The sequence below is a fragment of the Gambusia affinis genome, linkage group LG05, assembly GCF_019740435.1.
Source record: "Gambusia affinis linkage group LG05, SWU_Gaff_1.0, whole genome shotgun sequence".
Classification (NCBI taxonomy): domain Eukaryota; kingdom Metazoa; phylum Chordata; class Actinopteri; order Cyprinodontiformes; family Poeciliidae; genus Gambusia; species Gambusia affinis.
Genome location: NC_057872.1, coordinates 30,172,401 through 30,189,393, shown reverse-complemented (window position 1 = coordinate 30,189,393; position 16,993 = coordinate 30,172,401). Strand labels below are relative to the sequence as shown.

Below are 16,993 nucleotides of genomic sequence, written 5' to 3'. Positions count from 1 at the left end.
ACAGTCGGTTCTGGTTCTAGAAGGTCCGTTCACTGTTCTTCAGTATCCCTGGCTACCGTTAGAGAACAACGACTAAAGAACACTCCCACCAATCAGAGAAAAGGTTAATGAAAGGTATCAGTCAGGGGATGGATACTAAAACATTATGGTGGCGTTCTTCTTCTGCTGAACGATCTGAGGATTTCTGTCCAATCATAAAGTTCTGGCTCTGCTGCATGGATTTCTGTGATCTCTGTTTGCTTAACTTGCTACATTGTGTTTACAGTTAACCTTGATGCAAACCGCCGTCAGGTCAGATGTTTGGGCGATTTCTCCCATCATTCCACACAATGGACGACCTGTTTGGAAGGTCTTTAAAACAGGAAGAGAAAACTCTGCTTTGCATAAAGTATCACTGGGTTTTTTCCCTCAGTATCATGACAAGGTCGACTCTTACTTTTCTTTCTGCTGTCAGAGTTAAAACTTTAAAATATGTCAGCAGAAATCAACACTAAGAAGGTTCAGGAAAACGCAAAGACGCCTGGATCAGGTAAGAGACTCTCTGCAAACATTTCGACATCTGAGAAGCTGAAGTTTCTCAAGAATAACTCAGTTTTAAATGAGGAAGAATGATGAAAAATATTCTGTTAGTGACTGACATTTTATTCCTGGAGAAAAACCTTAAATATCTGATATATTCCTTAAACGTAACCAGCAGGTGAAATGTTGGTTTTTTTTGCATTTAGTGAAGCTTTTGAAAGTGTTTCCTTCATTTTTATGACTTCTGGATTAAATTGGATTGAAATGAAATTCATCGTCAGCGCTTTTTAAAGCTAGCTACAATAATTAGCTGCATCATTCTAGAAATCTGGGAAACCAGCTTTTAGATTTACATGTTTAAGAGGTTTAGATCAAATTAAAGCAGTAGCTACATGGAACCAAGAAAATGAAAAGACATAATCAATAAATCAGCAACTAGTGAATTTAAGACAAAGACCCAAGATTTAGATGAATGATGAACAAGATCTAGAAGAACTAAAAGTTTTTGCACCTGAAGATCAACAGGAAACCAACAAGTCTTGACCAAAGAGAACGAATCAGAGAGGTTTAATAACCGAGTTAATCACAGAGACATGAACAGAAAACCAAACTGAACAGCCTGTAGAAAGACTGGAAGACTAGAAAACACAAAATAAAACCTGAAAAACAGGAAACAGGAAGTAAACTGATGACAGATGATCAGATAAAACCTGGTGTAAATTAACAGCTGATGATGACAAACACAGAAAAAGGACTTCTAGTCAATCGGATCATTAAAACAACAAACACTCGCCTCTCAGGGGAGAACTGGAAGAATAAATTATTGATTCAATATTCATTTTTTCAGTTTTGTCTAAAATATTGTTGGATTTACGTGGATTTATGGTCAAATGATCAGCAGTCCCAAACTTTTACCAAAAATATGTTTGTATCCAATTATTAACTTTATTTCTAAAGTAAATATTTAGTAAAATAATGTTTTTGTTTTACCTCTTAAAAAAAACAGAACAAATTATTTAAAATCTATTTTTATTTTTTCTGTGTAGAAAAACCTACACAGAAAAAAATACTTGCAGATTAAAGTGCTTTATTTAAAATTGGGTACAGAAATCCTGATCTGTTGTCATGTTCAGATAATAAGAGTTTAAGCTCTTATGCTTTGTAAAAAAAACGATTTATTAAATTGCAGCTTTGGAAACATCCATCCATCCATTTTCTATACACCCTTGTCCCTAATGGGGTCGGGAGGGTTGCTGGTTCCTCTCCAGCTGACGTTCCGGGCGAGAGGCGGGGTCACCTGGACAGGTCGCCAGTCTGTCCACAGAGACATACAGGACACACAACCATTCACACACACACACACACACACACACACACACACACACACACACACACGCACACGCACACACACACACACACACACACGCACACACACGCACACACACACACACACACCTAGGGAGAATTTAGAGACCAATTAACCTGACAGTCATGTTTTTGGACTGTGGGAGGAAGCCGGAGAACCCGGAGAGAACCCACCATGCACAGGGAGAACATGCAAACTCCATGCAGAAAGACCCCGGGCCGGGAATCGAACCCAGGACCTTCTTGCTGCAAGGCAACAGCTCTACCAACTGCGCCACTGTGCAGCCCCTTTGGAAACTTTTATGCTGTAATTCGTAACCAGTGGTTGTAAGATAATATTTATATCTGCTTTAATTCCCACCAACAGACAGTAAAGAAGAAGTTTGTTCTTCCTTCTGTCTGCTGCTGGCGTTGGGGGTCACCTTGGTCCTGCTGGCGGTGAGCATCGGCATCATCACCTGGAGTGAGTCTCTTCCTCCTCGTATTTATCGATTAATGTCCCTCCACAGTGTTATGCGGCTGTGAGAGGTTAAAGGTCACATGATGACAGTGTGTTGTGGTGTTTCTGTCGTTTGAAGGCTGTTTAGAAGTAAAGAAACAGAAAGAGAGAGCCAGCAGGCTGGAGCTGGCGTCTGAGCGGACATGCAGAGAGAAGGAAAAACTCAACCAGAAGCTCAGATTCTTCCTCACATCCACAAACTTCTCTGTGAGAAACTTCTGTCCCGTCGGAGGTGAGAAGCTCAACTATTTATGATTAGATGATTATTCAGTTTAAACTAGGAAGATACTGAAATTGGATGTAATGTAAATAGTTGCTGTAGTTTTAAGTGTAAAATGTCTTGCCATATTTACAATATATACGGCGAGACAGTTACCTTTATAATGAAGTGCAGCAGCCGGTGATTGTTTTCTCTGGAAAATAACTAAATTATTTGACTTTAACAGATTTATTTTTCTGGACGCTGATTGAAGAAAAAACTAATGTTTCCTAGCAACCCCGACAGAGTTCTGGTCGTAACCCAGCAACTCCAAGCCAAGCCCAACCGTTACCTAGCAACCCAAGCTGAGCTCCAGCACATTTGTTCAGCTGGTTTTCAAATTCAGGAATAGTTTATCGATCTCAGAGGAAAATAAAATAATGCAGCTCATCAATTCACTTCCTTCAAAGAGTTAATGTAGATGCTGATGGCTGATGGCAGAGCCCTGAGGATGGGCTGTACAATGGCTGCTGTTGACTTATCACTTGCTATATTCTTGTTGGTTGTGCAGGAGGCCCCACTTCTGCTTTTCAAAGAAGTACAGTTGTGCAATTGCAGCCATTTTCACATGTAAGTGTGTCCAGCAGCAGCTCATTTGGATTTAAAGTGTTGGAGGCCTTAAAGAGTTCAAGATCAGCAGAACTGAGCAGAATGAAATCTCACATGTTCTGTAGCCCATAAACGTCTCCTAACCCGTTCAGGGAAGTGTGAAAGGTCACAGCATGATAAACTCTGCTGGTTTTGCTCTGTGTTAAACTTGTCTTACTGGGATGGCTGCAGAGTGCCAGTTGTGTCCGGACGGATGGTTCCGGTTCCAGGAAAAGTGCTACTGGTTCAGGAACGACACCGAGCTAAACTGGGAAGAAAGTCGTCGGTTCTGTCAGAACAGATCTGCGGATCTGGTTGTTATTAATAATCCGCAGCAACAGGTGAGCCAGAACACATGAATAATTTAAAAACTGAAGTAATCTGAGAATTTAATGCCAACGTTTCTCCACAGGCTTTCATCAGTAACCTCAGCAGCAGCTTCTACTGGCTCGGCCTGCAGCACGTTGACGGCAGCTGGGTCTGGATCGACGGCTGCAAAGACACTTTAGGGTAAGAGTTTATGAAGAAACCTAGAAACAAAACGATGTTTTCTTGATGGTGTTTCGTCTGCAGGTTTTGGATGGATGATGTGAACCCGTTGGGTTCGTTTGCGGAGGTGTTGGCCTGGAGGAATCTCACAGACAGCTGGCTGCCGACGACATCTTCGACCTTCAGCAAGGTCGTCTGTGAGCAGCAAGCCTTCAACGTTTCCATTTAAAGAGTTTCTGTTCTCACTCTTCACTGGGATATTTACACCATCGTAACTGAAACACGTCATATTTTAAAGTTTCATCATGATATTAAATGTCTTGCCTTTCTTTGGTGTTTTAATGACCTCATCTGCTAATTAGAGCAAATAAATTAGCTATTGATCAGTTCATGATCACGTATAAATTATATCTGCATTGTTGTTGTTTTAAAAATATGTTTTTTTTTCTGTTTATCACTACACCTAAAAATATGTATTCAATACTAATAAACAGTAAAAATGAAAGAAAAAAGAATCTCAGTTTCTGATTTTGATGTTAAATAATCAGTGAAAACAGTAAATTGTACATTAATTTTATGAGTTGAATTCATGTTCATTTTAGGGAAAACATTTTCTTTTCCAGTAAAACATTTACACCATTTAAACCCTAAAGTAAACAATGACAATGAAAGAAAAATGTTTTACCTTTAATTTTAAGGTGGATTTGTTTCAACTGCAGCTACCAGCATTTTACAGTAAAACTGACTGTTTTTACAGTGTATCTCTTGATGTGCCCATAGTTTTCAGTAAATTATTTACTCTTGCTACTTTCAGTATACGCAAAAATATGTGAACATAATTTGTTCTTTGGAAGGTTTTTCATTTTTGTGGCTTTCATGAGAATTTAACACAAAACTGTGTGAAGGCAGGAAACAGAAACATCTGCATGTTAACGTGTTATTATACTGGTATCTCCAATATTTTAGTCTTTTCTTTAGACTAAAACTAATCCAAATTTAGCAGAGCTGCTCCAACCTGCTGCCACTAGAGGGCGCTATCCTTTATGATTTGTTTTATTAACGGTTTGGTGGAGGGAAAACCACTTGTACTTAATAAACTCCAGCTAAAGTAAAGAAATAAATCAGATTAGACTTTATTACACAGCCCACTGTGTAATGAATGAAAGAAAACATAAAGTTTAAGATTTTTGGATTATTTTATGCCATTTATCTTTTGGGATTCAGGCTTTATTTCACAGCAATCACTAGGAAATGATTCATATTTTACTTACTAATCATGAAGAAAATATAGTTTTTTAAGACATTTTGTTCATATAAATTAAACTTTATTTGCTCTTTATTGCGATTTAAAATATTGTGTTTACATTACACAGCATTTCAATATTTTTACTAGTTTTTCTTTTAAAAAACTGCCAAGTTTTTTTTTCATTCATTCTGTAAAATACTGTAATGTTATTAAATACATATAACGCTTTATGAGGAAAACACCATTTCTATCCTGTGTATGTCTCAAACATATGGCAATTATAAAGATGTTTATAAATAAAATGCTTTGTAATGAAAATTTTTATTGATATTCTGAATATTATCACATATAAAAATCACAAACAGAAACAGAAAAGCCTGGTGAGACTCCGGCAGCTGTACAATTCAAAAACCTTCAGTAACTGTAAGAAACTAGTTTTCTAGGAATTTAAAGAAGCTTCATCCTGATGTTTCACATGGAGGCTGTAATTCTTCTCAGTGAGTCCAAAGCGGACCCGGTCCTGACCCAGTCCTGACCCGGTCCCGGCTTCACAGGAAGCATGGATTTAATCCACTCATTTATCTCGGGACACTTTGTGACCCTCCACTGTCTTCAGATGATCCTGCATGCTGTCGCCACACCGACCACCAGAAAAACTCCTTCTGGGCTGTTGAGCATTTCTGATCCGTCTCTAGTGAACCCAGTTCTGGAGTCCGACGGATCTCTGAGCCGAGCCAAGATTTTACTCCAAAAGGTGAAACCAGAGAACAAACCCAGAAACAGGGTCAATATGTGCCAACCTCTGTCTGAGGTTCCCAACACAAATTGTCTGCATTATTTCCATTCTATCTAGTCTGTTGTTTATGAACCATTTCATGTTGTGATCATTGTTTGTATGTTTGCCAGTGGATTCTTCCATCAACACAACAGAATGTCATGTTTATTTGTTTACATGCTGATCAAGACAAGGCATGCAAAATCCAGAAACAAAAGGACTGGAAAATAGCAAACATGCTAATTATTCTTCCCATTTAATCAGATAAAGACTGAAGATCAAACATTTGATACTAATGTTTTTCCTTCAGCCTTATTTACTTATGGTCTGATGCAAATCAGTAGATCTTGAATAATCAAATCAAAAGTCAGAATAGTTCTCCTGAAGTTCCTGTTTTTCAGTGATAAAACACAGAACCTGTTTCCTGAGTTCAGTCTCGGTTCCTGCAGAGGAAGAGGAGACGATCTTCACTGCTGGGATCTTCGTCTGCCGTCCTCTCCAGTACTGATATGCACATCAGTCCCAACGCGGCCTGCAGCCATTAATGCCTGATCTGGATGAGAGATAACACTGAAAGGTTGTCCTTTCATGAAACTTTCCCCAAGAGCAATGCAAAGAATGTCGTGACAAAACTTCCCAGGTTCAGAGATGCAGGTTTGATAACAGACATGCTGCCAGCTGTTACTTTATTTCTTCATTTTCTCTCACAGATTCCAGGATCAGGAAACATCTGTTGGTTACTTTAATTAAACTGAATTAAAATGTCAAGAGACTGAATAAAAAATAACCAGTTTTACAAACTGATGGTGAAGAAGTTTTGGTTCAGTCTGTCAGTTCTCTGTTGGTGGTTTCCATGACAACCCCAAACAGAAACGGGCCTGTTTGTTGCTGTCCTTAGAAATATAATTAGGAAGATTTTTCAAAGAAAGTATCGACCAGATCACGAAACGTCTTTAAACCTTTTTGTCTTTTTGTTCTGATGCTTCTGATCTGAAGTTGAAGGATTTACAGAAAAGTTTTCTGGACCTGAAAACAGAAACAAACTCCTGGGAGATAATTTAATGATGAAGAAGTAATGAGGAAAAAGTTTTTAAAATGAGGGAGAAATTTAGTAAGAATGTCACAAACACAAATGAACAAAAAGGTTTTAGATAAAAAACTGATATTTATTAACTGGATCAGTTCATAATGAGACATTGATGAATTATTTCCAAACTGTTTTTATTAAACTCCTGAGGAAAACAGTGTATATGAGGGAAATTAAATCCTGATGCAGAGAGAATTATTATGGTTTATTTTAATAACTGTAAGAATTAAAGATAAATATTAATATTCCAACAGATGTTTCAACATGTTTTAATCTAACTAACCTGTTCAAATAATTTATTATTTTTAGTCAGGGACAAAAATAAATGAACTAAACATGAAAATGAAACAGAACAGAACCGGTTCTGATTTATAACTTGAATTATCGGATCATAATGGACCAATCAAGTCTGAATGTCTGCTAAGGAATCATTAAGTTATGATGTAAACAAGTTTTCCACTTGATCTTGATTAGGTTCTATTATCACTTTATGTAATTATTAAAAATAAACAAACATAACTTTTTGGTTTTGAACATCATGAAAGTCGGATCCGAACGACTCGGACCCAGGAAGCCCAGATGTGATCAGATCACTGAAAATGACGGAGGTCACTGCTGAGTAACGTGGTTTTGATTTTTAGGTTTTTGAAATAACAGTTGTGTTCACCCTTCATGAAACCTGACTTTATTTTCCTCTCCATCATCAGAACATCTCCTCATCAGTTTCAGACCATCTTTCATGTGATTTAGACCCAAAACATCCAGAAAGGATCTTCTGTGATGAAACAAAAATTGTAAATAAACAAATCAGCAAATAAATAATATTCTTCATCCCAGTGAGAAGAGTCTCTACAGACCTGAGTGAGTTTATTATGCATTATATCATTTCTGTTTTTATGCCAATCATCCTATTGATCTGATTGTTTAATCAACTGAAGAGTAAAATTATTTCCTGCTGACAAATCAACAACAGGAGGAACATTATTGACTCTAAAAATAATTTCCCCTTTTTAGCGCAATATTTGGTGAAGATTCTCATTATATAATGTAACACTGAAAAAATGTGATCCACCTTTTATAAAAAGATAATATGTCACCAGTGTTCAATTTAACTTTATCCAAGTAAATATACTAGATTTAAGTTGTCACGTTAAACAAAAGTAAATAAATTAAGTTTGACGAATTAATTCATTTCTTTAAGTTTCCGTTCTTTCATTTAAAGCAGGGGTGTCAAAGTCAAATGGACGGAGGGCCAAATAAAAAATTTAGCTACAAGCCGAGGGCCGGACTGATCGAATGTTCATTGAGATTTTTTTAAATGACGCATTTGGTCTAGTGCAGCGGACCGGGGGGGTGCGCGCGCGCGTTGTGAGGATCGAACGGGGGGGGGGGGGGGGGGGCGCGCGTTGTGAGGATCGAACGGGGGGGGGGGGGTGCATCTCGCATTTTTTCAGACGGGGTGCCGGCTTGCTGCGGGCCGGTTCTAATATCATCCCAGGGGCCGTAGAAAATCTTCTCGCGGGCCGGATGTGGCCCGCGGGCCTTGACTCTGACATATGTGATTTAAAGTGAAGAAAATAAATAATTTTTGTGTCAAAATGATTATTAAAGCACATTGGATAGGACGTGGTTTGTCTCCCTCTGGTGGCTGAAGCAGGAACTACATTGTAATTGTTTCTCGTATGAAGGGAGCGAAGCATGAGTGAAATGTTACATCAACAGGTTAGAGGAGATTTATTGTAACTTAAAGGCTGTACAGTTTCTTTGGCATCAAGTGCAGATAATTTAATTTCTTTCATGGGAGTGAGTCTGATCTCCGTGATGAATTTGTGTCATCAAGGAGAAAAAACTAATTTTAATCTAAAACAATCAGGACGAATTTAAATCTAATTATAATTAAATCTCTATGAGGTTAATTTTAATACAAAGTCAGTTTTACTTAAAATGATACTTAGATCTTATTCAACATAATAAAGACTAAACTACACTGTGTTCCTAATTATTATGCAAATTGGATTTAAGTGTCATAAAGACAAATTTTATTGTTTTGTTATTAAATTTATAGATGGTATTGTGTGTCAGGGCTCTTTGAATCACTATAATTAATTTCTGAGAGCTGGTTGATTAGTTTATCTGGTGAGCTCAATTAAAGGACATCTGGTTAAGAAGGATGTATAGGGTGTGCTGTGGTGGCGTAGGGGATAGCGCGACCCATATTTGGACACGGCCAGCGCGGGTTCGACTCCCGGACCCAGTGACGTTTGCTGCATGTCTTCCCTGCTCTCCTTCCCCCTTCCTGTCAGCCTACTTGTGTATAAAGGGAGACTAGAGCCCACAAAAAACCCCTGGAGGGATAAAAAAAAGAAAAAGAAGGATGTTCCACATTATTAAGCAGGCCGCAGGTTTCAAGTAATATGGGAAGGAGAAAGAAACTCTCTGCTGATGGAAATCATCAGTTAGTGTAGTGCCGTATGAGAAGGTATGAAAACTTTAGATATTTAACAAAAACTGAAGTGTTATCGTACTGTGAAGTGATTTGTGTCTGATTCAGAACAAAGATGGTTTGTACAGATAAAAATATAATGAGGAAAGTTTCTGTTAGATAAATTGATGGGATTAAGAGAGCAGCTGTTAAAATGCCCTTAGAAAACAGCAAACAGTTATTTGAAGCTGCTGGAGCCTCAGGAGCCTCAAGGTGGAGGATCCTCCAGAGGCTTGCGGTGCATGAAGCTCCTATTGGGCCCCTAACCAGAGCTCACAAGCAGAACCGGACCCAGTGGGCCCAGCCGGACATGAAGATTCATTTTCAAACAGACTTGTTGACTGGTGACTGCTGTGCAACCCTGGATGGTCCAGATGGACGCAGTAGTGGATTGATGGTGGACGTCCACCACGTCCCAACACGGCTGTGACGTCAGCAAGGAGGTGGTGGAGTCATGCTGTGGGCCCAAATCATGGGGAGAGAATCATTGGTCGGCCCCTTCAGAGTCCATGAATGTGTAAAAATGACCTCAGTGTAGCAGTGTGATGTTATTACACTAGATTGTAAAAAGAGAAGCTATTCCGGTAGGAAATTATATGAGCACTTGCAGCTTTTATTTTGAAAAGTCGGCAAATCCATTGTGGAACAGTAGGAAACCTCCTGTTGCAGAATTATTATTTTTATTAAAATTTAATGTGATGCAAATGAAAATGCAAATTATCATCTTTACTGTTGAATATATTGAGTTCATAAATTATTGTTTTGAGTGTTAGTTCGGGATTTTAAAAGACAAGTTAACGGGTCATACCATTATAATCTGTTAAGGGTTTTCCCACGTGGCGCTCTTTCTGTTCAGATTCCGTGGGAGAAGGTATGAAGTTTTGTTTTCTGTGTTCGATCAATGTTTTTAAGGATAATAATTGACAATTTGATTTTTGTTCTTGTAAAATAATGTGCTTTGGAGCACTTGAATCCTGTTAAACGCTGATAGAATTACGTTAACAGCTATTTTGATGCGCTTATGCTAATGGAACATTGCTAATGAAAATGCTACATCCATGTGCTGAAAATTGTATTGTTCATGGTTAAACAGGCGCTGTGGAGCACTGTGACAACAAAGCCTGTTCTGAAATACTATTTTCTATTTGAATGCAGGATCATTAAAAGTACCATCAGATCAGCTGTTGTCCGGTTATTATTTATCAAAAAGACACAACGCAGATTCAACTACGCTACATCAGCAAGTATCTGGACTTTGACTGATCACTTTCTGTCCTGGTTCAAAAAGAGCCGAACCTTCAGTAGTAAAATCATTTTCATCATGAAGATGAACCATCTGATGCTGAAGGAAAACCACTGTGTCATTGACTGCTATGGACATGAAAGGAGAGAAACTCATGGTGAGGTGACCATCCTCCTCTGACCTCTGACCCCAACCCTATTGAGAACCTCTGGAGTTTCCTCCAGCAGAAGATCTGAATGCAGTTCAGATCAACCAACAGCTCTGGGAGTTTTTCTGACATCCTGCAGAGAAATTCAATCAAAAACTTTCTACAAACTCACAAGTTCAATGGATCAAGAATTGTTCTGTGATATCAAAGAAGGTTTTGTGTTATTATTTAACTGGGTCTGTTAAGATGTTTTTATTGAAATAACTTTTGATTTTACTACATGGGATGCTGCACATTCAAAGAATGACCGTTTGCAGTTCTTTATTATCCATAAAATGTTTAGAAAATCTGCTGGGCAGAATAATCTGGTACAGTGTTTTTTATTTTTGACAACAATACTGTTCTCATGGGGAGCTTTTCTCAGTAAAATTTGATTTATCCTGTAATAGTTCATAACTTGACAATTATACTGACCATCATTTGCATTGACAATCTAGAAAAATCTGAGAAAATATCATTTGTATAATAATTTGGATCTCGGTGTATTCACCCTCTTTACAGTGACTGACTGAATTCAACAGAGGTCCAGCCAAGTGGTGCTGGTCGTCTGAGTGTTTCCACTGATTATAGTATACAGACAGTCGGTTCTGGTTCTGGATGGTGTGTTTACTGGTTCTTCAGTATTCCTGACTACCATTACAGAACAAAGACTAAAGAACACTCCCACCAATCAGAGAAAAGGTTAATGAAAGGTATCAGTCAGGGGATGGATACTAAAACGTCTGAGTCTCTGTCATGGTGGCGTTTTTCTTCTGCTGAACGATCTGAGGATTTTTTTCCAGTCAGAAAGTTCTGGCTCTCATAAACAGCTAGCAGGGAAAAACTAACTGTAGGAAATTAAAGAAGCTTCATCGTGATGTTTCACATGGAGGCTCTAATTCTTCTCAGTGAGTCCAAAGCGGACCCAATCCCGACCCGGTCCCGACCCGGTCCCGGCTTCACAGGAAGCATGGATTAAATCCACTCATTTATCTCGGGACACTTTGTGGTCCTCCACTGTCTTCAGATGATCCTGCATGCTGTCGCCACACCGACCACCAGAAAAACTCCTTCTGGGCTGTTGAGCATTTCTGATCCGTCTCTAGTGAACCCAGTTCTGGAGTCCGACGGATCTCTGAGCCGAGCCAAGATTTTACTCCAAAAGGTGAAACCAGAGAACAAACCCAGAAACAGGGTCAATATGTGCCAACCTCTGTCTGAGGTTCCCAACACAAATTGTCTGCATTATTTCCATTCTATCTAGTCTGTTGTTTATGAACCATTTCATGTTGTGATCATTGTTTGTATGTTTGCCAGTGGATTCTTCCATCAACACAACAGAATGTCATGTTTATTTGTTTACATGCTGATCAAGACAAGGCATGCAAAATCCAAAAACAACAGGACTGGAAAATAGCAAACATGCTAATTATTCTTCCCATTTAATCAGATAAAGACTGAAGATCAAACATTTGATACTAATGTTTTTCCTTCAGCCTTATTTACTTATGGTCGGATGCAAATCAGTAGATCTTGAATAATCAAATCAAAAGTCAGAATAGTTCTCCTGAAGTTCCTGTTTTTCAGTGATAAAACACAGAACCTGTTTCCTGAGTTCAGTCTCGGTTCCTGCAGAGGAAGAGGAGACGATCTTCACTGCTGGGATCTTCGTCTGAAATCATCGGCTGCAGTTTCTGATTTTCTCGGAACGTTTTCAGCCGTCAGTGATGAAAATCAACATCCTGGGTAAGAAAATCCTCAAAAACATTTCAGTCTGGATTTTCTGTTAGAAAATAATAAATCTTTATTTCAGGAATCAGATTATCAGACACAATATTGTTATTTTATTATTTAGCTGCTAGCTTAATTAGAGAGAAAGTCTGATGTCTGAAATGAAAGAAAAGTGTCTTTAATTAAAACTGAAGCTTGTTGGGCTGCTTGGAAAAAAACTCCTTTTGGATTTTTAACACCAAAAAGTGATAAACACCATTTATTTATCTTTATGTAACCGCTTAGCCACATTTAACACTTTTAACGTAAATTAATGTTTTGTTAATATTTAAGGTTAAAAATAAACAGATGTTTAAAACTTTAAGTAGCATCCTTTCATCAGACTTTCAGAATAAAAGCGTTGGGACGTCAACTTCCTGACTGATTTTAAAATTATGAATGAATTAAATGTGATATTTTTGACTTTAATGTAACGCTGGTCCAAAGTCTAAAATGGTAACTTTACTCACCTCAAATTATTGATGAAATGACAAAATCAATTTAATCAAACAAACAAACAAACAAACAAAAAAGAAAAAACAGGAAATTAAACATTTAAAGCATTTAAAAAAAAAAATCAAAAAATAAAAATTAAGAAATTATTCACATAAGAAACTCCTAATGAAATGAAATGAAAATTTACTTATAATTTAGTTTTCTCTTATTTAGAGTTTTGCACCAGAACCCAGAAATATTTTAGGTTTTATGTTTTTGCAGTGTAACGTCTGTAATATCTTTTCAGTTCTGCTTCTTGTTTGAAAGTCAAATATTTTTTTCTTGAAGAAACTTTTCAGATTCACATTTAACTTTGCTTTATTTCCAGCTTTCTCTTCCTTTTTATGATTTATATTTGGTTTTTTGAATTTTATATCTAATTATGTTTTCAAGTGTAATAATTCAACAATGTAATGTTTTGACTGGATTGTAAATAAAAATGTTAAATTTATGATAAATTACTTGATTGCAATGGAAAATTATTAAATTCAGAAAAATTCAGTTGTTTTTATTTAACTTCAATAAATAAATTTATTTTAAAATGTGAGACATTTATGTTTTCAATATTTACCTAAAACATAAAGTCTCTTCCATCTAGTATTTTTTATTTCTTGTATTAATATTTGACTGTATTTACTTTGTATGTTTTTTATATATTTTCTTAGTTTAAGGATTAAATATTATGTGTGTAACCCGTCGTAGCAGCAGCAGTTGAATGATTGATGTCTTGTTTTAATCTTTGCAGGGACCAAAGTCCATGTGGTCCTGGTGTTTCTGGGGACGCTGTGTGTCCTGCTGCTGTTTGGGTGCATTGGGGTAATCTCTTGGGGTAAGTCCTATTGGTCCTCTGAACAAAAACTTTCATCATTTCCTTTATGACTTTAGGGATGACAGCCCAGTTGCTCTCTGTTTTCACCATCCAATGCATTGTCCACCGACTTATGGCAGCTCTGGCCTCCCGTACATCAGATAAGATCATCAGGATCATTGTGTGGAGATGCTGCATGGTGGCGTATTTTTATTTGGGTGATTGTGTTTCCTTTTCAGACTTTGTGCTGACCTCAGTGATATACTGGAAGGCAGGACTTCTCTACTACTGTAAAAATGTTCCTGTTATTATGGGATGCAGATTAAAGTTAGATAAACATTTAGAAGCAAAAGGAGGAAACATTGACAAACGAGACGCCTTCATGCTGCGTTGAACACCTGGCATCGTTTTACCACTGGAACACACTTCCTGTTTGGTTTCACATCAAACAGTTTTTATACAAATATGATTTGAAACAAAAGTCCAAGTCAGTTTCTGAATCCATCCATCCATCCATTTTCTATACACCCCTCGTCCCTAATGGGGTCGGGAGGGTTGCTGGTATCAATCCCCAGCTGCGTTCCGGGTGAGAGGCGGGGTCACCCTGGACAGGTCGCCAGTCTGTCGCAGGGCAACACAGAGACAAACAACCATTCACACACACACTCACACCTAGGGAGAATTTAGAGACCAATTAACCTGACAGTCATGTTTTTGGACTGTGGGAGGAAGCCGGAGAACCCGGAGAGAACCCACCATGCACAGGGAGAACATGCAAACTCCATGCAGAAAGACCCCGGGCCGGGAATCGAACCCAGGACCTTCTTGCTGCAAGGCAACAGCTCTACCAACTACGCCACTGTGCAACCAAGTTCCTGAATCATTTGTGAATTTATAAAGATGAATCATTAATGACCTGATTCAACATGACTTTAGTCCACATTGTGCTTTTTGTCATAACAAGGTTTAGATGATAATAACACACACTGCTGAAGATCAATATGTTCAAACATGTTAGATGACGACTGTTAGAAAATTAAACAAATATGAACAGTAAAGATCCTTGAACTGATTTTATTTTTCTGAATAATTTCTTTCCTCTCATTTACAGGCGGTTGGAAAATGAACCAACAGGATGCAGCTCTGGCTCATTTAAGTAATCTGAAAAACCTAAATGAAACATTACAGGAAGAAACTGAGAAACTCAGCCAAAAAGTGGAGAACCTAAATGAAAAATCACAGAATGAAACCAAGAAACTCAGCAGCCAATTGGAGAACCTAAATGAAAAATTACAGGAAGAAACTGAGAAACTGAACCAGACCATCCAGTTAATCCAGAAATTCAAGGCCTTCCTGTTCAATGAGCAATGCAACTACAAAGGTGAGTCTCTAACTGTGAGACATTTTGTCTCTCTGAGACGTTGAGACATGTCTATAGATATTCTAGAAATCTAAAGGTCAAAATGAATGAAAAACACTATTAAATAGCAAAAGTCTAAAATATTCTAATTATATCAGCAATCAGACAGGAAGACCTGATACAGATAAAATCCCAGACTAACAGAAGAAACACAACACAAAGAGAAACTGTTGTTTTTTAGTTTAAATTAATACATTTTGTTATTTTCTGTCTCCAGAGTGTCTGCCGTGTCAGACAGGTTGGATCTACTTCAGTGATTCTTGTTACTTATTCAGTAATGTTGAGAGGACCTGGGATGGAAGTCGTTGGTTCTGTCAGAACAAATCTGCTGATCTGGTTGTTATTAATAATCAGCAGGAACAGGTGAGCTCTGACACCAATCATGTTACACATTCAAAATGTCAGTATGGGACAAAACTTTATCTTCTTGATGATTTTCAATGTTGTAATTGACAGGAATTCATTTATGGAAACATAAACACAAACAAACTCTACTGGTTGGGACTACGGAATTATGGGAGATATGTGAATTCTGTGAGTTTTGTGAATTCTACGAGTTCTGTGAGTTCTGTGAGCGTCTGGGTTTGGATTGACGGTCGTATCGACACACTTTGGTAAGAGATTTCACACAGAAAACAAAGTAAAGTAAAATTAACTATTAGTTATCATTTCAGTATCATTGTGTTAAAATAGTTCAGTCCAAAGAGACAGTATTTGATTTTACATTTTCTGATGTTTGTGTTTCTCATTTAAAGGTTTTGGAGATGGACTGATTCTGATTATGATTATTATTCATATGCCTACATGTATCGATCGGGGACTCCCACATCGAGCTGGTTCTCAGCACCATCATACCCAAACTTCTCCCCCCTCTGTGAGCAGAAAGCCTTCAAAGTGTCTCTTAATTAACTCTGTTTCTGTTTCCTCCTTTTTCTGCTGCAGCTCTTCAACAGATTAGAGACAAATCAAACTTTTCTGTTTCATTTTTACCAAGAATATCTTTAGTTTTTACTTTTGTTGCCTTTTACTGTTTATTCACTACAGCTGATGTTTTTCACCTCTATATATTTTTACTTTAGCAAAAAATCTCTGAGAACTTAAAATGACTAAAATGATAAATTTCACTCTTTATAATCTGATCTAAGTTTTGATATTTTTTCATATTGTAAATATGATTCATTAGAGTGTGATTGTTTGGTTGATTTTATTTACTGAACCTGGAAATTAATATTTATTAAAGACACAATTTGGTCAGAAATCCTCCACCTCAAAGATTGGCTGTTCTTTACTCTAATTCTGTCTGATTCAGTCAATATCAATATATTTAATAATTTACTAAAACAATTAATCAAAGTGTCATTAAAGGTGCAGAAACCCACCAGATGAAGGATTTAATAAAAATGTTCAGAAAATGAAAACAGATTAAATGAAAATGATTAAAACACTTTTTTATGAATTCCTTCAATGAAAGTTTGATTTTTATACATTTTTATATTAACTTGATTTTAGTTACAGTTATAAATATTGTTTTTATGTTTGTGGGTTTTTAACAAGTATAATCTTTGTTTTATTCTTAACTATATAATCTTTGGCCTGGAATGAAAAATCAAAACCAAAAATGAAAATGACAAAATTATGCAAATACAATCGTTCATAGATCAATAAACTTTATATTATAATGAATATTTAACACTGCAACTGGAAACATTTTAAAAATAGAAACAAAACAACTGAAATAATAATAAAATGGACGTGACGTCC

General features: G+C 37.2%; 2 protein-coding genes across 2 annotated transcripts; both read left to right on the top strand.

Annotated features, from left to right (window-relative positions):
- Window positions 1-415: 415 nt before the first annotated feature.
- On the top strand, window positions 416-4,234 carry LOC122831839 (C-type lectin domain family 17, member A-like). Its single transcript, XM_044118342.1, has 6 exons — window positions 416-529; window positions 2,252-2,347; window positions 2,463-2,615; window positions 3,423-3,571; window positions 3,643-3,740; window positions 3,804-4,234. Exons 1-6 carry the CDS (start codon window positions 472-474, stop codon window positions 3,946-3,948), a joined length of 699 nt encoding a protein of 232 aa, XP_043974277.1. The 5' UTR covers window positions 416-471; the 3' UTR covers window positions 3,949-4,234.
- Window positions 4,235-11,757: 7,523 nt separating this feature from the next.
- LOC122831154 (C-type lectin domain family 12 member A-like) lies at window positions 11,758-16,005 on the top strand. Its single transcript, XM_044117111.1, has 7 exons — window positions 11,758-11,904; window positions 12,375-12,485; window positions 13,750-13,833; window positions 14,924-15,193; window positions 15,450-15,595; window positions 15,689-15,766; window positions 15,988-16,005. Exons 2-7 carry the CDS (start codon window positions 12,467-12,469, stop codon window positions 16,003-16,005), a joined length of 615 nt encoding a protein of 204 aa, XP_043973046.1. The 5' UTR covers window positions 11,758-11,904; window positions 12,375-12,466.
- Window positions 16,006-16,993: the final 988 nt, after the last annotated feature.